General features: G+C 40.7%; 1 protein-coding gene across 4 annotated transcripts in view; it reads left to right on the forward strand.

Annotated features, from left to right (window-relative positions):
- Positions 1-27238, forward strand: part of ZNF81 (zinc finger protein 81) — an 84340-nt gene extending 57102 nt beyond the window's left edge. For all 4 annotated transcript variants that reach the window (XM_043571357.1, XM_043571356.1, XM_043571358.1 and 1 more), the window contains 3 exons: positions 2158-2284; positions 10827-10922; positions 22462-27238. In XM_043571357.1, coding sequence (XP_043427292.1) covers positions 2158-2284; positions 10827-10922; positions 22462-24170 — 1932 coding nt within the window. In that variant the 3' untranslated portion in view covers positions 24171-27238. The remainder of the gene's footprint in view (positions 1-2157; positions 2285-10826; positions 10923-22461) is intronic.
- The last annotated feature ends 234 nt before the right edge of the window (positions 27239-27472 follow it).

Raw genomic sequence — 27472 nt, forward strand, 5'->3', positions numbered from 1 at the left:
TCTCTCAAAAATAAATAAATGTTTTAAAAAATTAAAATAAATAAATGGATGTTGAACTTTGTTAAATTCTTTTTTTGCATCTATTGAGATGATCATATGATTTTTATCCATTTGTTAGTGTGGTGTGTCATATTTATTGATTTGCAGATGTTGAACCATCTTTATGTCACTGGAATAAATCCCACTTGATCATTTTGTACGATTCTTTTAATGTATTGTTGAATTCAGTTTGGTAATATTTTGTCTCTTATGGTTAGAGAGTCTCTTATGGTTAGGCTCCCTCTCTCTCTAAGTTTTTTTTTTTCCCTTCCCCTCCCCCATGGTCTTCTGTTAAGTTTCTCAGGATCCACATATGAGTGAAAACATATGGTATCTGTCTTTCTCTGTATGACTTATTTCACTTGGCATAACATTCCAGTTCCATCCACGTTGCTACAAATGGCCAGATTTCATTCTTTCTCATTGCCAAGTAGTATTCCATTATATATATAAACCACATCTTTATCCATTCATCAGTTGATGGACATTTAGGCTCTTTCCATAATTTGGCTATTGTTGAGAGTGCTGCTATAAACATTGGGGTACAAGTGCCCCTATGCATGAGTACTCCTGTATCCCTTGGGTAAATTCCTAGCAGTGCTATTGCTGGGTCATAGGGTAGCTCTATTTTTAATTTTTTGAGGACCCTCCACACTGTTTTCCAGAGTGGCTGCAAATTATTGTTAACTTTTGTATGTGGTATAAGGTATGGACCAAGGTTTGGTTTTTTTCATCCAAAACTTACATCCATTGTTCCAGCACAATTTTTGAAAAGACCTTCCTTTTCCCCAATGAATTACTGTGGTGCCTTTGTCAAAAAGAGTTTGTCTGTATGGGTATGGTTCTGTTTCTTGACTCTGTTCTTTTCTATTGATATATCTATCTGTACTTACATCATTACCACACTGTCTGAAGTATTGTAGCTTTATAGTAAGTCTTAACACTACATATAAATCCCTGCTTTGGCTATTCTAGGTTCTTTGCCTAGCCACATAAACATTAACATCTCCTTGCCAGTTTTTACCAAAAAGTTGACAAATAATTGATTGAACAAGTAGAAGACAAATGAGTATGGTGATAGAAAATTTCAATAACACTCAACCAATTTGATGTATATATTAATAGAATACTACAGCCGTCAATAGCTGTATATATATTCTTTTCCAGGGACACATGAAACATTCTCCTAGATAGACCATATGTAGAAATCATACAGAGTATATTTTCTGACACTGTGGAATTAAGTTAGAAACGAATAACGAAAAAGCATCAAGAGAAAATGGCTGTATTTTTGATGAATAAATTAAAGCAATAGTAGAGGGAGCTATGTATAATTTAATTAAAAAAAGGTATACATGCTTCCTTCTAAAAGTTACAGAACACAAACTTCCCATTAAAATTAACAACAAAATAGGATCAAGGTCAAATCCTGTACAAAACTATTATTCTTAAAAATGTATGACTGACTGGGGTACCTGGGTGGCTCAGTCGGTTAAGTGCCTGACTTTGGCTCAGATCACGATCTCATGGTTTGTGAGTTCAAGCCCCGCATGGGGCTCTGTGCTGAGAGCTCAGAGCCTGGAGCCTGCTTCGGATACTGTGTCTCCCTCTCTCTCTGCCCCTCCCCAGCTTGTGCTCTGTTTCTCTCTCTCAAAAACAAGTGGACATTAAAATTTTTTTAAATGTATGACTGACTGTTGTACCAATGAATAGCAAAAATTTACAATTCAATATTTGTATTCTACACAACATTATATATAACTAGGTATTTAATAGACACACCATATAGCATATTCTAGTGAAAGTCATTTAAAAAATTCTTTGGGGTGCCTAGGTGGCTCAGTCGGTTAAGCATCTGACTCTTGATTTTGGATCAGGTCATGATCTCACAACTTGTGAGTTCGAACCCCACATAGGGCTGTCCGCCAACAGCACGGAGTCTGCTTGGAATTCTCTGTCTCCTTCTCTATCTGCCCCTCCCCCATGAATGCTCTCTCTCTGTCTCAAAAATAAATAAATAAACATTTAAAATAAAATAAAATAAAATAATTTCTTACTGATCTTCTCCCTATCACCCACTGCTGGCCATGTCACCCTAGCAGGATTGTGTTGTTACAGGGCTCCGTATCGTTCGAGGATGTGACTGTGGACTTCAGCAGGGAGGAGTGGCAGCAGTTGGACTCTACACAGAGACGCCTGTACCAGGATGTGATGCTGGAAAACTACAGCCACCTGCTCTCATTGGGTAAGTACAGCCATTCTAAGAATCTACAAAGGAGCATGTAACGGATAAAATTGTATCCTCCCTGTAAAATATGTTGAAGTCCTGACCTCCAGTACCTCAGAATATGACCTCTTTTGGAATTAGGGCCTTTATAGAAGTAATCGAGCTTAAATGAGGTCATTAGGGTGGGTCCTAATCTGGTACGACTGGTGTACTTAAAATAAGGGAAATCTAGCCAGAGAGACACATACACACATACACACGGAGGAAAGACCGTGTGAAGACACATAAAGAAAAGAAGATGGCCGCATCACTAGAGTGATGCATCTGTAAGCCAGGAAATGCCCAAGATCACCAAGATGTTGGAGAGCAACATGAAACGGTTCCTTCCTGTTTTGAAGGTTCTACTTCAAAAAGAGCATGGCCTTACTGATACCTTGATTTTGGACTTCTGGCTTCCAGAACTGTGAGACAGGAAATTTCTGTTATTTCAAGCTGTCCAGCTTGTGGTATTTTATCATAGCAGCCCTAGGAAAGTAACATGAATTTTTATACTTGGGAAATGGGTTGCTGCTGTAACAAATACTGAAAAAAAAACATGGAAGTGGCTTTGGAATTGGGCAATGGGTAGAGGCTGGAAAGGTTTTAGGTACTTCACAGAAAAGGCCTAGATTGCTTTGAAGAGATTGCTGATAGGAATGTTAAAGGGGCTTTTGGTGAGGTCTCAGAGTGAGGAGCATGGAAACTGGAGGAAAGGAGATCCTTGTTATAAGGTGGCAGAGAGCTTGACTGAATTCTGTTCTGTTGAGTGGAAAGTAGAAATTGTAAGTGACAAACTTGGAATTTTAGCTGAGGGCATTTTTTTCCTTTAATGTTTATTTATTTTGAGAGCAAGAGAGCACGTGCTAGCAGAGGAGAGAGAGAGAGGAAGAGAGAGAATCCCAAGCAGGCTCCACACTGTCAGCGCAGAGCCTGATGCAGGGCTGAATCTCATGAAGTGTGAGATCATGACCTGAGTCAAAATCAAGAGTCGGACACTTAACTGACAACCACCCAGGCACCCCTAGCTGAGGAAATTTCTAAGTAGTGTTAAAAGGCATGGCCTATGCTTTCCTTGCTGCTTATAGTAAAATGTAGGAGGAAAGAAAGACAGTGAAGAGGAATTGTTAGTAAAAATGAAGCAGAACTTGAAGATATGGAAAATGTTTGGCCTATCCATATCACAAAAAAATGAGATGGACTCTGGAAAGAACACCAAAGGGGTGGACAACCAGTTGCTAAGGAGATGAGATGTATGCCTTGTGGATCCAGTCAACCCTGTCAGTAGAAATACTGCCAGCTTAGACTGAAGAGGACGGAGACAGGAAAAAATGAGCTGTCCAGGAAAATGAGGGAAGGCTGTAGGCTATCTGGGATTGTGCAGATAGGACGTAGGCTGGTAAAACCGTTTGGCTGTGTACACGTGTTTTCCTTCAAGAAGAGGGATGAATGACTTCAGGGATGGGTCAGAGGCCAACAGGGCTGCTGCCACCACCACAGGCCCAGAAGTCACTGTCTGGGAAAATGGCATGTGACAGACCATCACCTCCTCAGTTCCAGAGGGCAAGCCACCTGCTTGGTTCCAGGCCTGAAGGGGCAGAGCTCTCACCCAGGGTCAAGGGTGTGGAGTTGCCACATCTGATCTGAGGTCACACCTCATGACAACTTTCGGCTCTCTTGAATTGCTGCTTCAAAGTTCTTTTCAACTCTCCCTTATAGTACTTGTCGACTGTCACGTTTGTGCCATTATTTAGCCTTAGATGGAGTTTGCCACCCACCTTGGGAAGCATGCTCAAGCAGCACACTCCGGGAAGACCCAGGCTCAGTGGTCTAGGAGTTACTACTGACCTCTCACCATCTATAGGCTGGGGCTTGATCAGAAGGACTTGGGCCCCCTGTGAGTGGGGAGTGGGTCTCTCCTGCTGGCCACATTTCTTGTGTCCCACCACTGGGTGAGGATTCAGCACTGGACTCTTCCATGTTCACTGCCCATTACTGAAGGAGTCTTTGGTTCTTTTTTTAAAAATTTTTTAAATGTTCGTTTATTTTTGAGAGGGAGGGCAGGGAGAGGGGCAGAGAGAGAGGGAGGCACAGAATCTAAAGGAGGCTCCAGGCTCTGAGCTGTCAGCACAGAGCCCAACGTGGGCCTCAAACCCATGAACCTGGAGATCATGACTTGAGCCAAAGTCAGACGCTTAACCGACTGAGCCACCCAGGCGCCCCGAAGGAGTCCTTGTTAAGTGTCCTTTCTTCCATGTGCTAATAACGCTTAAATTCAGCGAGTAAGTTGAGACCAAGTAGGAAGCTAAAAGCTGTTTCTCTATAGAAGTGCAGTTATCCTCAGAGGATGGCAGGGCTTTGCTCCAAAATCCTAAGGTTTGCTCTGTGATTCTCCTGTGAGGGCCTGCCAAAAGCTTCATCCCTATCTGCCACGAACACTTCAAACACCACTGGATCTGCCAGATCATATGGCCCAGTGGCAGAGCAGCTTATATGGCAGTCTGGATCTGTAAAGAGCCTTCTTTCATTCTGGGCTTTGTTCAAAACTAGCAGTTTTTTGGATCACATGATAAATGGGCCAGAATAGCACACCCAGATGAGGAATATATTGCCTCTGAAGTCTGTAGAGGCCCAGTAGGCATTATCCCTCTTTTACTTATAGGAAGAACCAGATGCAAAAACTTATTCTTCACTTGGAGATTTCTAGGGGTCCAGTGGCATGGAACTTTCCCTCAGGTAGATGGCCCCTAAATTTTTGTCAGATTTATGTCCTACCCTGTGACATACAAATATCTCACCAGTAAGTCAAGAGTCATTACTACCTCTCGTTCATAAGGTCCAGTCAGCATAATGTCATAAATGCAATGGGCCAACGTGATATCTTGTGGAAGGGAAAGGCAGTCAAGATCCCTGCAGACTGGGGCACTTGGGTGGCTCAGTCAGTTGAGCATCAGACTCTTGGTTTCAGCTCAGGTCATGATCTTGCAGTTTGTGAGTTCGAGCCCCTCATCAGGCTCCATGCTGGCAGTGCAGAGCCTGCTTGGGATTCTGTCTCTCTCCAACTCTCTGCTCTCCCCCTCCCATTCCCCCCACTCACTTGTTCTCTCTCTCAAAATAAATAAATAAACTTAAAAAAAAAGATCCCTGCAGACTAAATTATGACATAGGACTGAAAGGCTGATATATTTCTGAGGTAGGACAGTAAAGGTATATATATAGTTGGTCGTAACAACTGAAAGCAAACTGTTTCTAGTAGTCTCTACTAACAGGTATTGCCAAAAAAAAAAAAAACCCAACCCACACATCTGTAAGATCAATAGCTACCATACCAGGTATGAAGGGATGCGTTAATTTGCTTAAGCAGTGAACCCGTGTCTCGTACAGCAGCTGCTATTGGAATTACCTGGTTAAGCTTATGATGAGCCACTGTCATTCTCCAAGATCTATTTGTCCCCTGCACAGGCCAAATAGGTGAGTTGAATAGAGATGTGGTGGAACTCACCGCCCTGGCATCCTTCAGGTTCTTGATGGTGGCCCTAATCTCTGCAATTCTTACAGGAATGCATATTTCCTTGGTTTACTATTTTCCTAGTAGAGGCAGTTCTAGTGGCTTCCACTGGTCCTTTCTCACTGTAATAGTCCTCACTGCACAGGTCAGGGAACCAGTATGGGGATTCTGTCAGTTGCTGCGTATCTGTATTCTAATTTTGCATTCCTGAACCAGGGAGATAAACACAGGATGGGTTTGGGGGACTGCTGGGCCCCCTGTGAGATGGAGCTGCGCTGAATCGCAATTGATCACTTTACTCCCATAAGCCCCTATGCTGTCTAGTGGGCCACAGTGACATCCTGTGTCTCCTGGAATTAGTGTCCATTTAGAACTGGTGTCCAATGATCTCTGAAAAACCTCACTATGTCCTTTGCCTGAACGCACAGTCACCCTGACAAGGGGACTGTAAATCCCTTTAGAGAAGGCTGGGAGAAAGATTAGTAGTATAAATTTTGACAGTGTACTGGGGGTCCTTCCTCAGGGGAGCTGTCTCCCCTTCATTCAGAGATTTCTGGGTCTGTAAACTGGCTCAAGTCTGAAAATTGATGGAGGAGCTGAGACTCTCTGTTTTTATGTTTCAAGTTACACTTCTGTTCACTTGAGCTAGAACTCTTCTCTTTATACAGATCAAGTAAGAATTTAATAGATTGCTGGGGTGTCTGGGTGGCTCAGTCGATTAAACATCTAACTTCAGCTCAGGTCATGATCTCACGGTTCGTGAGTTTGAGCCCCACGTCGGGCTCTGTGCTGACAGCTCAGAGCCTAGAGCCTGTTTCAGATTTTCTCTCTCTCTCTCAAAGATAAATAAACATTAAAAAATTTTTAAAAGAGTTTAGTAGATTGCTCATCTATTTTCTAGAGACATCATGATCAACTAGCCAACACCATGGGTCTCTCTGCAAGTCAGACTATTCTGATCACTGCTTTGACCCTACTGTCCACTATAGTAGCTGTGCCCACCTTGCATTTAGCAATTCAATGCCTCCATGTGGCCCCTGCCACCCCAGGATCCAATTATGCCCATTGCATTTGGGTTTCCCAATTGAGTGGCAGCACTTCCACTATAATTGCGTGTCCTACAGAGAAGAAGCAATCACAGAAATCTTCAAGGATTCTGCCCCCTCCCCACACCCACCCAAATTTGTCTGTCACAGCCATGGTCACAGATATGTCCTCTGGATCCTCCCAGTGCGGGACAAAATGTCTTACATGATAAACCCACTCTAACATCCCAGTATCCCCAAGCCTTTGGATGCCTTTCTGTATAGTATAGAGAGTTCTTCCAAAGCAGTTCTCCATTTCAGCTGCATTTAGTACAGGCCATGTTTTGATCCACGTTTCTGCCAACCAAGCAAAATGTTCAAGCCCTCTCTAACCCAAGTGGCAACATTAATTTCAGAATCTGTTTAGTGTGCACATACCACTAAATCTGGCCTGATCCAACTTTATGTTCTTTCCATTATCCCGCACTCTTTTAAAGTTTATTTATTTTGACAGAGAGAGAAAGAGAGAGTGGGGAAAGGGAAGAGAGAGAAAGGGAGAGAGAATCCCAAGCACACTCCACACTGTCAGCACAGAACCCAATGCAGGGCTTGATCCCACAAACTGTGAGATCGTGACCTGAGCTGAAATCAAGTGTCGGATGCTCAAGTGACTGAGTCACCCAGGTGCCCCCATTATCCCACACTCTTCATACCTATTTTTACCCAGATTTCCCAGATTTCTGTCTATATAAATTGGACAAATAATGCAGTTATTTTGTACCTTCTCATGAATTTACACTATATCTCATTCTTTGGGCCCTGATGAGACTTGAGTCTAGAGGTCTAGAAGCATATAAGGGTATGTCCTGGGAGAACTCAGCAGTACCTTGCAAGGCAAGTACCTCAGAGGAGGCCATTGCAAGGTCCTCGGGCAAAGTAGGGTTAGTCTTCTCAGAGAGGGGTAGAAGGGCTACTTCTACTGGCAAAGAAGACTCATCAGAATGTAGAAGTTCAGCGTCCTCATATGTTTCCATTCCAATTTTTAGGTTTCCTTCCTTCTCAGTCAGTTCCCTCACCTGAATAGCAGACACCCTGTGAGGTTGGGAATTCAGTTTGTGTTGTAATGTAGCCATTCACAAGATGAGACTCTGGGTTTGGTTTTCAGCAATATCAACTCTGCAGCTACAGGAGGTAGGGGTTTCTTTCAGGAAAGACATAGAAATGTTCAGGTCATGTATGCAGTGCTTGAGCTGGGAAATCAAATCCCTGAGTGCATCCTTTAGTTTCCGGCCCTCCACTTTGACCAGCATAATTAAGAGCAACCAGGCAATCTTATACTTGTAAGTTTGACAAAAATGTCTAGGGTATCAAATATAAGGTCCTGCAGAAAGATGCCTCTCATCAGCATTTGATTAGGAGTATCCAGGGGTGATATGTTGCATATCTCTTTTGCCACATCATGCCATGGACTATTAGTGCCCTCTTTACTACTGGAAATAGAGTCGTTAGCGCATTCAAATCTAATCAGAATAGGGAACCAATTCTAGAAACCCCATAGCCAGTTCAGAAAACTCATTCTTACTATTCTTTTCCTCTAGAGTCACCCTCAAAATCTGTATTATGGCTCTCCAGAGAAATGGAACCAATAAGATACGGTTATATACGTATACAGAGTACACCCACACACTATACATACATACACATACATAGAGACAGAGAGAATGAATACATGTACATATACACAGAATCTGGGAAAGAGGTTTATTTTAAGGAACTGGCTCACCTGACTGCAGGGACTGACAATTCTGAAATGTATAGGGCAGGCCTGCAGGCTGGAAATTCGGGTGAGCTGATATTGTAATCCTGAGTCTGGAATCTTCAGGGCAGGCCAGAACACTGAAAACTGAGGCAAGGTGTCTGTGTTGCAGTCTTGAGGTAGAATTCCTTCTTTCGCTAGCCGTTCCTTGTTCCCTCTGCCCTCAGCAAACACCTCAGTGGGTTGTGGTTCTTCACCTAGTGGGGTGACCTGAAAATTCATTCCTTGAAGGATCTGCCTGAATTGGATTGTTGTAGTCAATGTAGTTTCCATTGACTTTAATCACAGGACACAGTAGTACTAAGAGACCCCCCCCCTCAAGGGATTTCCTGTATTCCAGACATGCTTCTTCCTCTTTTCCATTGTGGGGCAGGAGTCCAATTCCCCTGAGTAATCAGGATCCGTCACCCAGGCCAGCACAGTAATTCCCTTCTTTGCCTTTTGATTCAGAGATGTGAGGGGCCCAAAATGTCAGGTGGCAGATAAGTCTCCCAGTTCAGTGGAATCACTATTGTGTCTCCCAGTGGAAGCATTCCTCCCTTTGGAACAGCAGAGCTTAAGGTCATAAGAACAGGAAGCAAATATTTTGCTAATGGACCAGGAGAGGTAATAGTGAATGGTGCCACTCCTGGGCTGGGGCCAACGGAGTGGGGCCACTGCCATTGTAGGCTTGGAGGATAGAATATTGAGCCAATAAGAATTACTCTCAGAACTTAAAATCTAGTGGAATTTGCCTTGTTAGGCTTTGGACTTTGTTGGGACCTGTGATCCCTTTTTTCATTCCAGTTTCTCTTTTGAAATGGGAATGTCTATCCTATGCCTGTCCTACCACGGTATTTTGGCAGATAAGTTGTCTGCTTTCACAGGTTTGCATGGAGAGAAACTGCCCCAAGATGATTCACACTCCCAACTCATTCATAACCAATTTGGGTGATTTAGATAAGATTTGAGACTTTGAGTTGATATTTTGATAGATTTTGAACGTAAGACTTGATGCTGGAATGATTAAGACTTTGGGGGATATTGGGATGGGGTTAGTATATTTTGCACGTGGGAAGGACGTGAATTTGGGGGGTCAGAGGGCAAATTTTTATAGGTTGAATTGTGTGTCCCCTGAAAAAAAGATATACAGAAGTCTGAACCCCCAGTACCCAAGAATGTGACCTTATTTGGAAATAGCGTCTTTATAGAGGTAATCAAGTTAAATTTTGTTAATGTTTATTTATTTTGAGAGACAGAAAGCATGAGAGGGGAGGAACAGAGAGAATCCCAAGCAGGCTCTGCACTGACAGAGCTCACGACTGTGAGATCATGACCTGAGCCAAAATCAAGAGTTGGTTGCTTAACCAACTGAGCCACCCAAGCACCCCTGAAGAAATCAAGTTAAAATGAGTTCATTGGGGTGGGCCCTAATCTAATATGACTGGTGTCCTGGGGCGCCTGGGTGGCTCAGTTGGCTAAGTGTCTGACTTCAGCTCAGGTCATGATCTCAAGGTTCCTGGGTTCGAGCCCTGTGTCGGCCTTTGTGCTGACAGCTCAGAGCCTGGAACCTGTTTCAAATTCTGTTTCTCCCTCTCTCTCTGCCCCTCCCCTGCTTTCTCTCTCTCTCTCTCTCTCTCTCTCAAAAATAAACATTAAAAAAGATTTTTAATATGACTGGTGTCCTTATAAAAAAAGGGAAATTTGGGCATAGAAATAGACACACATAGAGGGAAGACGGCCATGTAACTGAAGTGATGCACTTACAAGCTTAAGAACATCAAAGAATGGAACGCCATTGCTGGCAAAGAACAAGCTAGAAGAGTCAAGGAAGGATTCTCCCTAACATCTGTGAGAGAGGGCATGGCCCTGCTAAACACTTTGATTTCAGACTTGAGCCTCCAGAAGTGTGAGACAATGATGTTCTGCTGTTTTAAGTCACCCAGGTTTTGGTACTTTGTGAGAGCAGCCCTAGGAAACGAACACAGAGCCTCCATGAGAGTATTTCCATTCTCAGCTGCTGAGAACTCTGCGACATCTGATGTGTGTGCTGGTGGCATCCTTGATTGGTCTGAGATGCTTCAGTCCATTAACCTCTGTGATTATTGCTCTTTTCCCAGTGAAATGTGGTTACTTTTTTAAAGAACAAGTGGAAAGCAATTAGCTGGACCCAATTCTGTCATGTCCTGTTAACAGGGTATGAAGTTCCCAAACCAGAAGTCATCTTCAAGTTGGAGCAAGGAGAGGAGCCATGGATTTTGGAGAGAAAAACCCCACATCAGAGCTGTTCGGGTGAGTGAGTGCAACCCAGGCAGATCTGGGGGCACAGAAACACTTTTCTTTTCCTAAGATGTTGGTGCCTTTAAAATTCTATTATTTCTACCATCTTGAAGGTTCTAAACTTTGGAAGCTGCTTAAGGAAAAATAACATTGGCCTCTTAGGTACCAGACTGCTCTCTCCCTTTATTTCCCTTACTGTTGTCAACTGTCTTTTTGGCCTGACTTGCGTCCAGGAGAATTGCTACAGTTCCTACGCTCTGGATCATATGCCAGGCTTCCTCCCTATAGATCTTGCTTTTTTGGATGTTCTGTCCTTCCATCACATTTTTATGCTTCATTATTTAAACCCCACCCCCAGGGTCTTAGATTCTTATCATATACTTTCAGGTTCTTTTTGTTGTTAATTTTTTTAATCTTCCTTTATTTTTGAGAGAGAGAGAGAGAAAGCAGGGGAGTCGCAGAGAGAGGGGAAGACACAGAATCTGAAGCAGGCTTCAGGCTCTGGGCTGTCAGCACAAAGCCCGACGCAGGGCTTGAACCCACGAACTGCGAGATCACGACCTGAGCCGAAGTCAGATGCTCGACTGACTGAGCCACCCAGGCACCCGTATACTTTTAGGTTCTAATGAGTTTGCCTTCTTTGTAAACCAGCTTGTTGCCTCACTCCGCCTTCTTTCTCCTAAGTTTTATCTTCTCACATCTAAGATACCAATAAACTGTCATCTGCAACCAGCCTCACCTCCTCCTCTCTCTGTAGGAATTGCTTTCATATTCCTTACTCCTCTCCACCTCCCCATCACAATGCATCTCTCCCATCTTCTGACCTTAGGATCATTGTCATTTAGCATTTTTTCTTTTAAATAAGTCAGCTGTATTCAGGTATAATTTACATACAATCAAATGTATCCATTTCAAGTACACAAAGAAGATACACACACAAAAATGAACCTTTATGCCCCTAGTAGTTAGTATGTACCACCCCTTTAGCCCCAGGCAACCGTTGACCTGCTTTCTGTCACTATAGATTAGATTTGTCTTTATTAGGGTTTCATATGAATAAAATCATACTATATATACGCTTTTGGGTCTGGCTTCATTTGTTTGGCATAATGATTTTGTGATTCATCCGTGTTATTGAGTATATAACTAGTTTACTCCTTTTATTTTATTTGTTAATGTTTACTTTTGAGAGAGAGAGACATACAGACAGAGTACGAGTGGGGGAGGGGCACAGAGAAAGGGAGACACAGAATCCAAAACAGGATCCAGGCTCTGAGCTGTCAGCAGAGCCCGACACGGGGCTCGAACTCAGACTACGAGATCATGACCTGAGCCGAAGTCAACACTTAACTCACTGAGCCACCCAGGTGCCCTTAGCTTATTCCTTTTAAATGCTGAATACTATTCCCTGATATGAGTAGATTGCCATGTTTATCTATACACCTGTTGATGACAGGTGGTTATTATTTGGTTATTGTGAATAAAGCTGTAGTGAACATTCTGGTATGTCTTTGTGTGACCATATGTTCACATTTCTCTTGGGTAAATACCTAGGAGTGGAGTTGGTGGGTGATATAATTGTGTAAGTATATGCTTGCCTTTATAAGACGTGGCCAGGGGCGCCTGGGTGGCTCATTTAGTTAAGCATCTGACTCTTGATTTCGGCCCAGGTCGTGATCTCATGGTTTGGGTGTTCAAGCCCACGTCGGGCTCTTCACCGATGGTGCAGAGCCTACATGGGATTCTCTCTCTCTCTCTGTCTCTCTCTGCCTACACTTGCTCGCTCTCTCTCTCTTGCTCTCTCTCTCTCTCTCTCAAAGTAAATAAACTTAAACTTTTTTTAATAAAATAAAATAAAAATAAAAATAAGACATGGCCAAACTATCTTCCAAAGTGGCTGTGATTTTACACTTCCAGCAGCAACACACAAGAATTTCGGTTGTTCCACATTCTTGCCAACCCTTGCCACCATCAATCTCTTTCATTTTTGCTATTATCCTGGATGTGTAATGGCATCTCATTGTGATTTTAAGTTGCATTCCTCTGATGAGTAATGAAAAGTATTTTTTCATGTGCTTAGTGACCTTTGTACATTTTTGTTTGAAGTGTCTGTTCAACTATCTTTCCCATTTTTTTTTATTGGGTTGTTTCCTTACTGAGTTTTCAGAGTTCTTTATATTTGCTGGCTATAACTCCTGTGCCAGATATATCCATTGTCAACATTTTGTTTTAATTTGTGGCTTTCACTTCTATCTTCCTACTGGTGTCTGTCAAAAAGCAAACATTTTTGGGGCGCCTGGGTGACTCAGTTGGTTAAGTGTCCAACTCTTGGTTTCTGCTCAGGTCATGATCTCATGGTTTCGTGAGTTCGAGCCCCACACTGAGCTGTGCACTGACAGCACGGAGCCTGCTTGGGATTCTCTCTCTCTCCCCTTCTCTCTGCGCCTACCCCACTCACTCTTTGTCTCTCTCAAAATAAATAAGTAAACTTCAAAACGAAAAGATAGTTTGTAACTCACAGTTCCCAAGAAGAGGAGACATGCCACACTGGGAAGCCCCAGGGTCAGTCAGAAGGCCAAAGTCATGAGGGGAAAGCACAGCAAGAGCCTTTATTGTTATTTTCCTGGGAAAGAATGGGTAAGGCAGAGTGAGCAGGCTGGGAAGGTTTACCATTGGCTAGTTTGAGTAATTTCAGCAGGGCTTCTGGGGTGTAGGGACTGTCTGTAGTTACCTGGTACCTGGTACTGAGGTGATTAGGGCAGCGGGATAGTGGCTCAACCTGTGAGAACTTAATAAAGGAGATAGTGGTGGACATGGGCTCTGGATTGGTTGGTTTGCATATGAAAGTTATGCTTACAGGGAAGTCATTTGCTATCTCTGGGCATGAACTAGCACTGGGAGAGGCATTCTCTCCAGGATGAGCAAGGCACCAGATGGCAGAGCATCAAGAATACAGAAAATAAGGGGTGCCTGGGTGGCTCAGTCAGTTAAACATTCTGACTTTGGCTCAGGTCATGATCTCACGGTTCGTGAGTTTGAGCCCCACATCAGGCTCTGTGCTGACAGCTCAGAGCCTGGAGCCTGCTTCGGACTCTGTGTCTCCCTCTGTCTTTGCTCCTCCCTCGCTTGTGCTCTCTCTCTCTCTCTCTCTCTCTCTCTCTCTCTCTCTCTCTGTGTGTGTGTGTGTGTGTGTGTGTGTGTGTGTCTGTCTGTCTCTCTCAAAAATAAATAAACATTAAAAATAAATTTTAAAAAAGAATACAGAAAATAAGATAAAGAAGATATGATACACACACGCACACATGCTGGAATACTATTCGGGCATAAAAAAGAATGAAATCTTGCCATTTGCAACAACATGGATGGATCTAGAGAATATAATACTAACCGAAATAAGTTAGAGAAAGACAAATACCATATGATTTCACTCATATGTGGTATTTAAGAGATAAAATAAATGAACAAAGGAAAAAAGAGAAAGAGAAACAAACCAAGAAACAGACTCTCAACTACAGAGGACAGACTGATGGTTACCAGAGGGAGGGGGAGGAGGGATGGGTGAAAATAGGTGAAGAAGATTAAGAGTACACTTCTCATGATAAGCACTAAGCAATGTATAGGGTTGTTGAATCAGTATACTGTGCACCTGAAACTAATACAGCATGTATGTTAACTATAGTGGACTTAAAGTTAAAAACTTAAAAAAAAACAAAATAAGAAAATACAGTTAATATACTGTCCTTTTGGCAAACCCACACTTGCTTTATTACTGTAGCTTTTATAATGAGTCTTGAACTCAGGTAGTCTGCCGGGATTTTATTTGGAGTTGAGTTGACTCTATGGACCAATTTTACGAGAAATGATATCTTCACAATATTGAGCCTTCTAATCCATGAGCATGGCATACTTTCTGCATTTATTTGGGTGTTTGATTGCTTTCAGCAATGTTTTATGGTTGTCAGTGTAGAAGTCTTATGCATCCTTCATTAAATTTATCCCTAAGTATTTGATGCTTTTTGACACTATTGTAAAATGGCATTGTTTTTTAAATTTTATTTTCAAATTGTTCATTGCTAGTATGTATAAATTGCTCATGATTGATTTTTGTACATTGACTTTGTATCCTGAGGCATTCCTACATCCACCTATTAGTTTTCTTGTAGGTTCCTTGGGGTTTTTCATGTAAGCAATCATTATCACTTTAGAAACACTTTTACGGGATGCCTGGGCAGCTCAGTCGGTTGAGCATCCGACTCCAGCTCAGGTCATGGTTTCAGGGTCTGTGAGTTCAAGCCCCACGTCAGGTTCTCTGCTGTCAGCACAGAGCCCACTTCAGATCCTCTGTCTCCCTCTCTCTGCCCCTTCCCCTACTTACTGTCTTTCTCAAAAATAATAAACATTTTTTTTTAAAAAAAGAAACATTTTTACTTTTTCCTTTACAATTTCATGCTTTTTCTTACTTTTCCTTATTTCACTAAGACCTTCAATTTGATGTTGAGTAGAAGTGGTGAGTGTGGGCACGCTTGCCTTGTTCCTGATATTAGGGATAAAAAATTCATACCATTGTGTATGATGTTTTTTGAAGCTGCCCTTTATCGAGTTATAGGAGTTCTTTTTTTAAATTTTTTATTAACATTTATTTATTTTCAAGAGAGGGGGAGGGGTGGAAAGAGAGGGAGACACAGAATCTGAAGCAGGTTCCAGGCACTGAGCTGTTAGCACAGAGCCTAATGCGGGGCTTGAACCCACGAACTGTGAGATCATGACCTGAAGTTGGACGCTCAGGGAACTGAGCCACCTAGGTACCCTTATAGAAGTTCTTTTTAAATCCTAGCTTGTTTAAGAGTTTTTTAAAATCATGGTTACATGTTGAATTTTGTCAAATGTTTTTTTCCTCATCTTATTAATCATATGAATTGTTTTTATTTTGTTAATATGTGAGTTATTTATTTTCAAATGTTAAATTAACTTTATATTTCTGAGATAGATACTAGTTGTTTATGATATATAACCCTTAATATATATTGTTGAGTTATATTAACTGATATTTTGTTTTAAATATTTTCATAAGTGATTTTGGTTGTAGTTTTCCTTTTTTTCAATGTTGTCAGGTTTTGGTATTAGGATTATGCTGGCCACATAAATGAGTTGTGAAGTGTTCCCTTTTCTATTTTCTGAAATAGTCTGTGGAAGATTGTTATTCTTGGGGCACCTGGGTGGCTCAATTGGCTGAGCATCCAACTTTGGCTCACGTCATGATCTCACTGTTTGTGAGTTCAAGCCCCACATCGGGCTCTGTGCTGACAGTTCAGAGCCTGGAGCCTGCTTCAGATATCTCCCTCTCTCTCTGCCCCTCCCCCCCCCCCCCCGCACTCTGTTTTTTTCTCTCTCTTTCAAAAGTAAATAAACATTTAAAAAAGGCTTTAAAAAGGTTTACTGCTTGTGCATTATGTTCTATCATAATAGAAATCTATTAAAATAATTAGCAAAATGAATCGCACAGAAGGTGTCTGCTTTTGGAATTTGGAAAAAGTCTTGGTAGCAATATGATCAGATTAATGTTCAAAGTAAAAGGCTCAAACTGCTTAATGAAGCATAAACATGTTTCTCTTATCCTTTGTTGTCTAATTTATTTTTCTTTTCAAATTTTTATTTAAATCCTAGTTAAGGGGCGCCTGGGTGGCTCAGTCGGTTAAGCATCTGACTTCGGCTCAGGTCATGATCTCACAGTTTGTGAGTTCAAGTCCTGCGTCAGGCTCTGTGTTGACAGCTTGGAGCCTGGAGCCTGCTTCAGAATCTGTGTCTCCCTCTCTCTCTCTGCCCCTCCCCTACTCACACTCTGTGTCTCTCTCTCTCTCTCTCTCTCAAAAATAAATAAACATAAAAATTAAAAAAAAATAAATCCTAGTTAACATACAGTACAATATTGGTTTCAGGAATAGAATTCAGTGATTCATCACTTACATACAACACCCAGTGCTCATCATAACAAGTGCCCTATTTAGTACCCATCACCCATGTAGCCCATCCCTGCACCCACATCCCCTCCAAGAACCCTCAGTTTGTTCTCTATTGTTAAGAATCTCTTATTGTTTGTTTCCCTCTCTCTTTTTTTACACTCCCATATGTTCATCCGTTTTGTTTTCTTAAATTCCACACGAGTGAAAACATATGGCATTTGTCTTTCTCTGCCTAACTTATTTCGCTTAGCATATATACTCCAGCTCCATCCACATCATTGCAAATGGCAAGATTTCATTCTTTTTGATGGATGGGTAATATTCGTGTGTGTGTGTGTGTGTGTGTGTGTGTGTGTGTGTGTGTGGTGTGTATACATGCCATATCTTCTTTATCCAATCATCATTCAATGGACATTTGGGCTCTCTCCATAGTTTGGCTGTTGTTGATAATGCTGTTATAAACACGGTGCATGTACCCCTTTGAATCTGTATTTTTGTATCCTTTTGGTAAATACCTAGAAGTGCAACTGCTGGATTGTAGGGTAGTTCTACTTTTAGTTTTTTGAGGAGCCTCCGTACTGTTTTCAGAGCAGCTACACCAGTTTGTATTCCCACCAGCAGTGCAAGAGGGTTCTGCTTTCTCCACATCTTCGCCAACACCTTGTTGTTTCCTGTGTTGTTAATTTTAGCCATTCTGACAGGTATCTCATCAAGTGGTATCTCATCATGGTTTTGATTTGTATTTTCCTGGTGATGACTGATGTTGAGCATCTTTTCATGTGTCTGTTAGCCATTTGGATGTCTTCTTTGGAAAAATGTCTATTCATGTCTTTTGCCTGTTTCTTTTTTTTTATTGTTTTTATTTATTTTTGAGACAGAGGAGGGGCAGAGAGAGAAAGGGAGACACAGAATCTGAAGCAGGCTCCAGGTTCCAAGCTGTCGGCACAGAGCCCGACACAGGGCTCAAACTCACAGACTGTGAGATCATGACCTGAGCTGAAGTCAGACGCTTAACCGACTGAGCCACCCAGGCGCCCCATCTTTTTCCTATTTCTTAACTGGAGTATTTGTTTTTTGGGTGTTGAGTTTGAGAAGTTCTTTATACATTTTGGTTTCTAACCCTTCATCAGATATATCATTTGCAAATATCTTCTCCTATTCCATAGGCTACCTTTTAGTTTTGTTGATTGTTTCCTTCACTGTGCAGGAGATTTTATCTTCATGAAGTCCCAGTAGTTCATTTTTGCTTTTGTTTCCCATGCCTCCAGTGATGTGTCTAGTAAGAAGTTGCTATGGCTGAGGTCAAAGAGGTTGCTGCCTACATTCTCTTCTAGGGTTTTGATGGTTTGCTTTCTCTCACATTTAGGTCCTTCATCCATTTGGAATTTACTTTTGTATATGGTATAAGAAAGTGATCCAGTTTCATTCTTCTGCATGTTGCTGTCCAGTTTTCCCAACACCATTTGCTGAAGAGACTGTATTTCTTTATATTGGATATTCTTTCCTGCTTTTTCGAAGATTAGTTGACCATATAGTTGTGGGTGTATTTCTGGATTTTCTATTTTGTTCTATTGATCTATGTGTCTGTTTTTGTACCAGTACCATACTGTCTTGATGATTAGAGCTTTGTTATATAGCTTGAAGTCTGGAATCATGATGTCTCCAGCTTTGCTTTTCTTTTTCAAGATTGCTTTGGCTATTCAGGGTCTTTTGTAGTTCCATGCAAACTTTAGGATTGTTTGTTCTAGCTCTTGAAAAATGCTGGTGGTATTTTGATAGGGATTGCAGTAAATATGTAGATTGCTTTAGGGAGTATAGACATTTTAACAATGTTTGTTCTTCCAATCCAGGAGCGTGGAATAATTTTCCATTTTTTTGTGTCCTGTTCAATTTATTTCATAAGCTTTCTATAGTTTTCAGAGATCTTGTATCTCTTTGGTTAGGTTTATTCCTAGGTATCTTGTAGTTCTTTGGTGCAGTTGCAAATGGGATCAATTCCTTGATTTCTTTTTCTGCTGTTTCATAAGTGGTGTATAGAAATGCAACAGATTTCTGAGCATTGATTTAATATCCTGCAACTTTGCTGAATTCATGTATTAGTTCTAACAACATTTTGGTGGAGTCTTTCGGGTTTTCTACGTAGAGTATCATGTCATCTGCAAATAGTGAAGTTTGACTTCTTCCTTGCCAATTTGGGTACCTTTTATTTTTTTTTAATTTTATTTTTTAAAATTTACATCCAAATTCGTTAGCATATGGTGCAACAATGATTTCAGGAGTAGATTCCTTAGTGCCCCTTCCCCATTTAGCCCATCCCCCCTCCCACAACCCCTCCCGTAACCCTCAGTTTGTTCTCCATATTTATGAGTCTCTTCTGTTTTGTTCCCTCCCTGTTTTTATATTATTTTTGTTTCCCTTCCCTTATGTTCATCTGTTTTGTCTCTTAAACCTTTTATTTCTTTTTGTTATCTGATTGCTGAAGCTAAGACTTCAGCACTATGTTAAATAGTAATGGTGAGAGTGGACATCCCTGTCTTATTCCTGACTAGAGAGGAAGAGCTCTCGGCATAAATATGTTTTCCAGTGGCACAAAAGAAATTAAGTGCTAAGCAGGCTAAATGGAGGAAGAAGGTATAAATGTGTCTTTTGATTTAAGAATAAACTGGACTTTTTGAGGCATTTTTGTGAGTGGCAAATAGAATGGAAGCTTGCACCACAGGTTTTATCTAGACCGTCGACTCTTCATTTATGTACTGTTCATTGAATCTGTGGGCTCAGGAAAAGTGTAGGGAAGCTTTTTATTGCAGATTTTTTGCATTAAAAATTGGTACTGGTGATGTAAATATTGTCCAATACAGCAGGGGTTTAGAAGCTAACTTAATTATTTATAAGTTTTATATTTATACTCATTATATATATTATATTAATATATAATATAATAATATGTTATATAATTATATATATAATTTAAAGTGAAAAGCAGAACCTCTTCTGTATATTAATATGTATAATATTATAATTATATATATACACACACATATATATATATATAATATATAATTTAAAGTGAAAAACAGAACCACTTCTAAAACCATGACTCGGAATCCAGTGCTTAATATCTCCAGAATACATTAAAGCTAAGCGTGTGAGAATAAAAACACGACGTAAGAATAAAAGGATGAGATTTTTGGCTGGGATATGTATCCAGAATACAGCATCAAAGTGACCAATGGGGTAAAACTGAACTTGATGACTCAGAGCATTCTCACAATCTAAAATCTCTTGCTGAGGAAATAATGTATAATTTTTCCATTTTAAAATTATCAAGAATCTCATATGTCTCATGCACTATACTGGTCATGGAAACATCTGTGATTCCCACTCTGGGTGAAAATAGTGTATTCATTATGTTGACGCTGGGGCACCTGGGTGGCTCAGTCAGTTGAGCGTCTGACTTCAGCTCAGGTCATGATCTCACAGTCCATGAGTTCGAGCCCCACATCAGGCTCTGTGCTGACCGCTTGCTCGGAGCCTGGAGCCTGCTTCAGATTCTGTGTCTCCTTCTCTCTCTGCCCCTCCCCCACTCACGCTTTGTCTCACTCTGTTTCTCAAAAATAAATAAATAAATGTAAAATTTTTTTTTTAATTATATTAAAGCTTATTTGCAGTAACAAAGAGATTATAAGATAAAGTGACTTAAATACTGAAGAATATTCCTCTCTCAGATAAAGTTGCTAATGTCACAGCCCTTTGGAAAACCTTGTTGCTCATGTTTATTTGGGAATCCAGGTTCCTTCCATTACATAATCCGGCCATCTCTTGGGTTTGTGCGTGCGTGTGTGTGTGTGTGTGTGTGTGTGCCACCTGCACCTTTGTATCTGTGTTGCTGCCAAGGCCAGGTTTTAGTAAAGCAAGAAGGCCGAAGAGGGTATAGAGAAAACATGCCTACTGTCGCAGTGCGCTGACTTGAAAGTGGCAGCTATCGTATTCTCTCACGTTCTGTTGATGAGAACGTTGTCACATGGCCAAACCAATTTTCTCAAAGGAGGCTGAGAAATGCTATCATGACTGGGCAGCCATATGCCTGGCTACTTTCCTGTTATTGCAAAAGAATGCTGAAATAGGTTCTAGTGGACAGCTTTCAGTCTACCACAGATAGCTGATCTTCTCTCTGATTTTATGCTTCTTGTTAGATGTGTCTGATTTTAGGTCCAACAAAACAGTTATACCTAGATGGAGAGTTGGAGTGTGGATATCTACTTATTCTTTTATATAGGCCAGAATAGCTATCACCCCCAGTATTTTTCCTATAGGCGTAAGTTTTTCTCGATTTTATGGAGATTGACATACATCACTGTATAGATTTAAGGTGTACTGCATCATGATCTAACTTAAATACATCATGGAAGATCAGCACAATAAGTTTAGTTAAAACCCATTGCATAAGATACCAAAAAAAAGGGGTTTTTTTTCCTTATGATGAGAACTTTAATGATCTACTCTGCTGGCAAATTAAATTGGCTTTTTGATCACATTAATTTGGTCTAGTTGCTAATAAACAAAAAGGAACAAGACTAGTGAGGATTTAGAATCAAAAGCTAATGAGGGCTTAGACTCTGAATCACCTCCTCCAAACCTAGTCTATCCACAGATTATTTTCCCTTAAAACCTTTGTCTTTTAAAACTTCAGTCCACCCTACTTTATATCTGAGCCTCCTACCAAAATAGAGCTAGATTGGTTATGTTGAACTCCGATCTCCAATGCTTAATAACTTATGTTTTAGTGCAAATTATACGTATAACCATTCTGAGCTTTACTTTCCTTATCTATGATAGGTAGATAATAATAGAAATACCTAATAATAGAAAATACCTCAAAGGGCTTTTGAAAGGATTAAGTGAGTGAGTGTGTGTGTGTTTCTTTTTTTTTATTTTTTACTTTTTTTAATGTTTACTTTTGAGAGAGGGAGAGAGAGAGAGAGAGAGAGAGAGACAAAGTGTGAGTGGGGGAGGGGCAGAGAGAGAGGGAGACACAGAATCCGAAGCAGGCTCCAGGCTCTGAGCTGTCAGCAAAGAGCCTGAGGCAAGACTGGAACCTACAAACTGTGAGATTATGACCTGAGCTGAAGCCTGAAGCTTAACTGACTGAGCCACCCAGGGGCCCCACTGTCTTGAAATTCTTAATAATGTGAAATTTTGACATTTTTAATGTTTATTTATTTTTGAGAGTTGGGGCGGAGGGGGAGAGCAGGCTCCAGGATCCAAGGTGTCAGCACAGAGCCTGACGCGGGGCTTGAACTTAGGAGCCACAAGATCATGACCTGAGCTGAAGTCGTACGCTTAACCAACTGAGCCACCCAGGCACCCCAATGTGTGTATGTATTTCTCAGAACAATGCTTGGAACATCATAAGTGTCATGCAGGAACTTGGCACATAGTAAGTGCTATATGTGTATTTCTTGTTATCACTGTCATTATCATCATCATATATACTGGTTTCCCTGTGTTCAATTTGGATTAGTTTATGTGTACCTTTTAATACCCTGCTATCTATTCTTTGTGTCAATTTTACTTTTTCTTTCTCTTTTTAGATGGGAGGCTTGGGATTAAGACCCCACAAAGAAGAATTTCTGGAAAAGCTTCATTTCATAGTGAAATGGAGGGTGAAGATACAACAGATGATTCATTGTATTCCATTTTAGAAGAACTGTGGCAGGATTCTGAACAGATTAAAAGATATCAGGAAAAACAGAGCAAACCTCTGAGTCATGCTGTTTTCATCAATAAGAAAATATTGAATACAGAGTGGGACTTTGAATATAAAGACAGTGGAAAACTTGTGCCTTCAAGCCCAAATCGTATTCCTTCACAGAAAAGACCCCATAAACGTGACTCATTTGGAAAGAGTTTTAAGCAGAATTTAGACTTACATACTCCTAGTAAAAACATTGCAACAAAGAATTTTGATAAAAATATTGGACGTGGTCAAGTTTTCACTCAGAGCTCTTCTTATACTAGCCATGCAAATACTCCTACAGGAGGGCAATTCTGTGAAAGTAATCAGTGTGGAAAAGTCCTCAGCCTTAAACAAGCATTCAGTCACAATCTGAAATTTCCTGCTGGGGAGAAAACAAATGTGTGTACTGAGTTTGGGAAGATCTTCACCCAGAAGTCACACCTCTTTGCACCCCAGAGAATCCATACTATGGAAAAACCTCGCGAACTTGGCAAATGTGTAAATGTTTTTACACAGAAGCCACTACTCAGTATATATCTGAGAGTTCATAGAGACGAAAAATTGTACATATGTCCTGACTGTGGGAAGGCATTCATCCATAATTCAGAATTAATTATGCATAAGAAAACTCATACTAGAGAAAAACCCTATAAATGCAGTGAATGTGGAAAATCATTTTTCCAGGTGTCATCTCTACTTAGGCATCAGACCACTCATACTGGAGAAAAACTCTATGAATGCAGTGAATGTGGGAAAGGCTTCTCCCTGAACTCAGCCCTCAATGTGCATCAGAAAATTCATACTGGGGAGAGACACCACAAATGTAGTGAGTGTGGGAAAGCCTTTACCCAAAAATCAACACTCAGGATGCATCAGAGAATTCACACAGGAGAGAGATCTTATATATGTACTGAATGTGGGCAGGCCTTCATCCAGAAAGCACACTTGATTGCCCATCAAAGAATTCATACTGGAGAGAAGCCTTATGAATGCAGTGACTGTGGGAAGTCTTTCCCTTCTAAGTCACAACTCCAGATGCATAAGCGAATTCACACAGGAGAGAAACCCTATATATGCACTGAATGTGGGAAGGCCTTTACCAACAGATCAAATCTCAATACTCACCAGAAATCTCATACTGGAGAGAAGTCTTACATATGTGCTGAATGTGGAAAGGCCTTCACTGACCGGTCAAATTTCAATAAACACCAGACCATTCATACTGGAGAGAAACCCTATGTTTGTGCTGACTGTGGCAGGGCCTTCATCCAGAAGTCAGAGTTAATTACACATCAGAGAATTCATACTACAGAGAAGCCTTATAAATGTCCTGAATGTGAAAAATCCTTCTCCAAGAAACCACATCTCAAAGTACATCAGCGAATTCACACAGGAGAGAAACCTTACATGTGTGCCGAATGTGGGAAGGCCTTCACTGACCGGTCAAATTTCAATAAGCACCAGACAATTCATACTGGAGAGAAACCCTATAAATGCAGTGACTGTGGAAAGGGCTTCACTCAGAAATCAGTTCTGAGTATGCATCGCAATATTCATACATGAAAGTAACCCTGTTTCTTAAAAATGAGAAAGCCTTATCACAGAAGTCAGGTCTACATGTGTATTATGAAATCTATCCAAGACAGACCCTACATGAATACACTGCATAATAAAAAGCATTTTTCAGGCTCTTGCACCTGAGATGAGAAAAACTATTCAAGAGACCCTCTAAGAATGCATTGATTCAAAGGGACTTTTCATATTTGCATGGCTTCACAAAATAGAATCGAATCCTGTCAGTTTGGGGAAAATGCTGTCAGTTTGATGCATAAGGTAAAGCCTTCCTGTAGAAAGTGTGATAAGGCAAATTGTTACCCAATTCTTTATAGATGGAGTGAGCAAAATTATGTAAATGACAGTCATGTTTACTGTGTTATATTAGGCAATTTAAAGTGGCAACAAAGTGAAAGGAAGAACAACAAAATAATGTATTTGATGTGTAAACCTACACTCAGTTCTGTAGGGTGTTTGTGGCAGAACACATTGCACAACAGAAGGAATAATTGAATTGAAATTCTTTTTTGAATTTAATATAATTGTGTCTGTCAAATATGTTTCCTATTGAATCCTCCCGCGAATCCACAGTTTTAATGTCATTATGGTTTTATATATACCCACATCTGCAGATATATTCTTACATGAACACATAAATATAATCCTATCATTCATACTGGTTTCCACAACATTCTATTTTTATCTTCTTTAATTGTGGTACAATGCAAAATAGCCACAGACCTCTCCCATCCTTTTATGCACACCCCTTTGCAATGTTACTCTTTTTTTCTTTTATTAAGAGGTAGAACTCTGTCCACTCCTTGACTCTCGGCTTGGCCATGTGATTTGCTTTGGCCAATATACATTAGCAAAGAGATTCAAGAAGAGGCCTGGAGAAAAGTCTGCCTTGAGGCTTATCTTCTCTTGCTGCTCTTTGGAATTCTGAGACCTTCCTGTGAAGAAACTCAAGAGTACTCAGCTGGAGGGTGAGAAGCCACATGGAACAGAAATGAGCCAGCACAGATGAGGCCTCTTAGACCAACTGCCAGACATGAGAGTGAGGCCTTCCTCAACCTCCAGCCCCAGCCAAACTGGCCCACACCAAAAGAGCCATACCAGTTAACCAGGCCAACCAGAATTGGGGGATAAATAAAATGATTCTTGTTTTAAGCTGCTAAGTTTTTGGTAGTTTGTTGCACAGAAAATGCTAAGCAATACCTAAAAGTGTATGCTTGCGGATGTATTGTACCAAAACCTAAGACATGTGGCATTAGCTTTGGGCCTGGGCGGCAGGTGGAGACTGGAAAAACAATGAGGAAAACTGTTAAGAAAGGCTGAAAAAGATGGCAGCTTATGTTATTTACTAAGGAAAAGAATAACAAAACAGTTACCATGCTGTGTGAGAAGATAGAGAATATACCAGATGAACTTGTGGATCTGGCTAAGGAGATTTCCAACAGAATGTTGGAAATATCAATTGGCTTCTTTTTAGCTGCATATGGTAAGGTACAAAAAGAGATGAACTAAGGAAATAACTGTTCCATTTGCAAGCAGAATTCAGAAGAAATATTTAAAAAGCCAGGACTTGCTGGGTTGGAAAATAACTATTTCTCACATCTCCAGTCTCTCCGGACATCAAAATATTCTCAAGGTGAAAAGTGGCCTCAGGGTAGAGATCAAATCATGGGTGTGGCTATAAGACCCTTTGTTAAAATGTGTGGAATATTTAAGTTGGTGTTTGGGAAACTCTCTCAGCTAAACCAGATGGCTTCTAAAAACTTCATGACATCGTCCAGTAACCTGACATATTGATAAAGTAGAGAAGGAGCCTGTCTTAAAAAGAATGGTCAGTGTGGCATTTGGGGCATGGAGTAAATACAAACCAGATTCATAGAACACCTATAAAGTTTCTAATAGAGTTTTACTACCTCCAGGTTGGACTTAAAGGAACTGAAACAGTCCAAAATGAAAAGTGGTCTCTGGACTACCTTTTCTAACTTCTATGAACATGAAGCAAGCAGAGAAAGTTATTCAGCTGCCATTTCTTACGGAAAAAGAAGGATGTCTCAGAAAGGAGACCCAAGAACAATATATTAAAATGGACTGGGAAGCTGTTCCCAGGTAGAACTGTGACCCAATCAAGAAACATCCTGCCCCTGGAGCAGGGAGATCTGACAACATTTGCTCTGTGGGATTTCAGAATTATTATGGAACAGTGACTAATATGTGCCTCTTGTTCCTCCCTTCTTTTAAATGAAAGTGTCTATTGCAGTTCTCCAGTCCCTACCCTATCTTTCCATTTGTGTGTGTGTGTTTTGAGTGTGTGTGGGGGGGGGGGTGGTGATGGTCATATAACCTACCATTTAGCTTACAGGTCTCTGCATCAAGAAACAAATTGCACCCAAGGAGCTTCAGCCACATCTGAACCTGATACAGAAGACTTGAGGTCCTGGATTTGATGCCATAATTTGGGATAAGACATTTGGAGGTCTTGGAATGAGGATGAACATATTTTGCATGGTGTGATATATAAATAGTGACCAGAAGATAGATTGTGTTAGATAGAAAAACGTTACAAATTTCTACCATCCCTATATGTGTGTCCCTTTACAATCTGTATTTTGCTTTGTGTTTCAGTTGGGATAACTTCTATTAACCTATCTTCAAGTTCACTAATTTTAACCCCTTCCCTGTTAGGTCTGTTTAACCCCTACTTCTGTTAGGTCTACTGATGAACCCATGAAAGGCATTCTTCATCTCAGTTATGTTTTCTTTTTTATTTATAGCATTTCCATTTGACTCTTCTAGTTTTCATTTTTCTGCTGAAATTCCCCATCTGTTCATACCTGTTGTTCACACTTCCCACCATCCTCTCTAACATATGAATCATTGTTATTTTAAATTCCCTATTTGATAGTACTAACAACTGGGTCAGCTGAGTCTAGATTTATTTTTATTGCTCTGTCTCTTAACAGCAGATTGTTTTTTCTGTTTTGCATCTAATAATTTTTGGCTGAATGTAAGATATTGTATGTAGGAGAGTAGAAACTGAGATAAATAATATTTATTCCTGGAAATAATCATGGCTGCTCTTTTGATAAATCATTAGAGAGGAAGGGGGGAAGGTCCATCTAGTCAGAATTTGGGCTGGATTTAGGTTTTGTTGTTGCTGTGGTTATCTTCATTGTACCATAGACTTCAAATTTCTCTAGTATTACCTTGGGCTTAATGTAGGCATTGGTTTTACAGATCATTTTTCTCAATATTCTTGCACCACCCTTGCCTTTAGACCTTTCCTGTGTGCCTGCATC

The sequence above is a fragment of the Prionailurus bengalensis genome, chromosome X, assembly GCF_016509475.1.
Source record: "Prionailurus bengalensis isolate Pbe53 chromosome X, Fcat_Pben_1.1_paternal_pri, whole genome shotgun sequence".
NCBI classification, from domain to species: domain Eukaryota; kingdom Metazoa; phylum Chordata; class Mammalia; order Carnivora; family Felidae; genus Prionailurus; species Prionailurus bengalensis.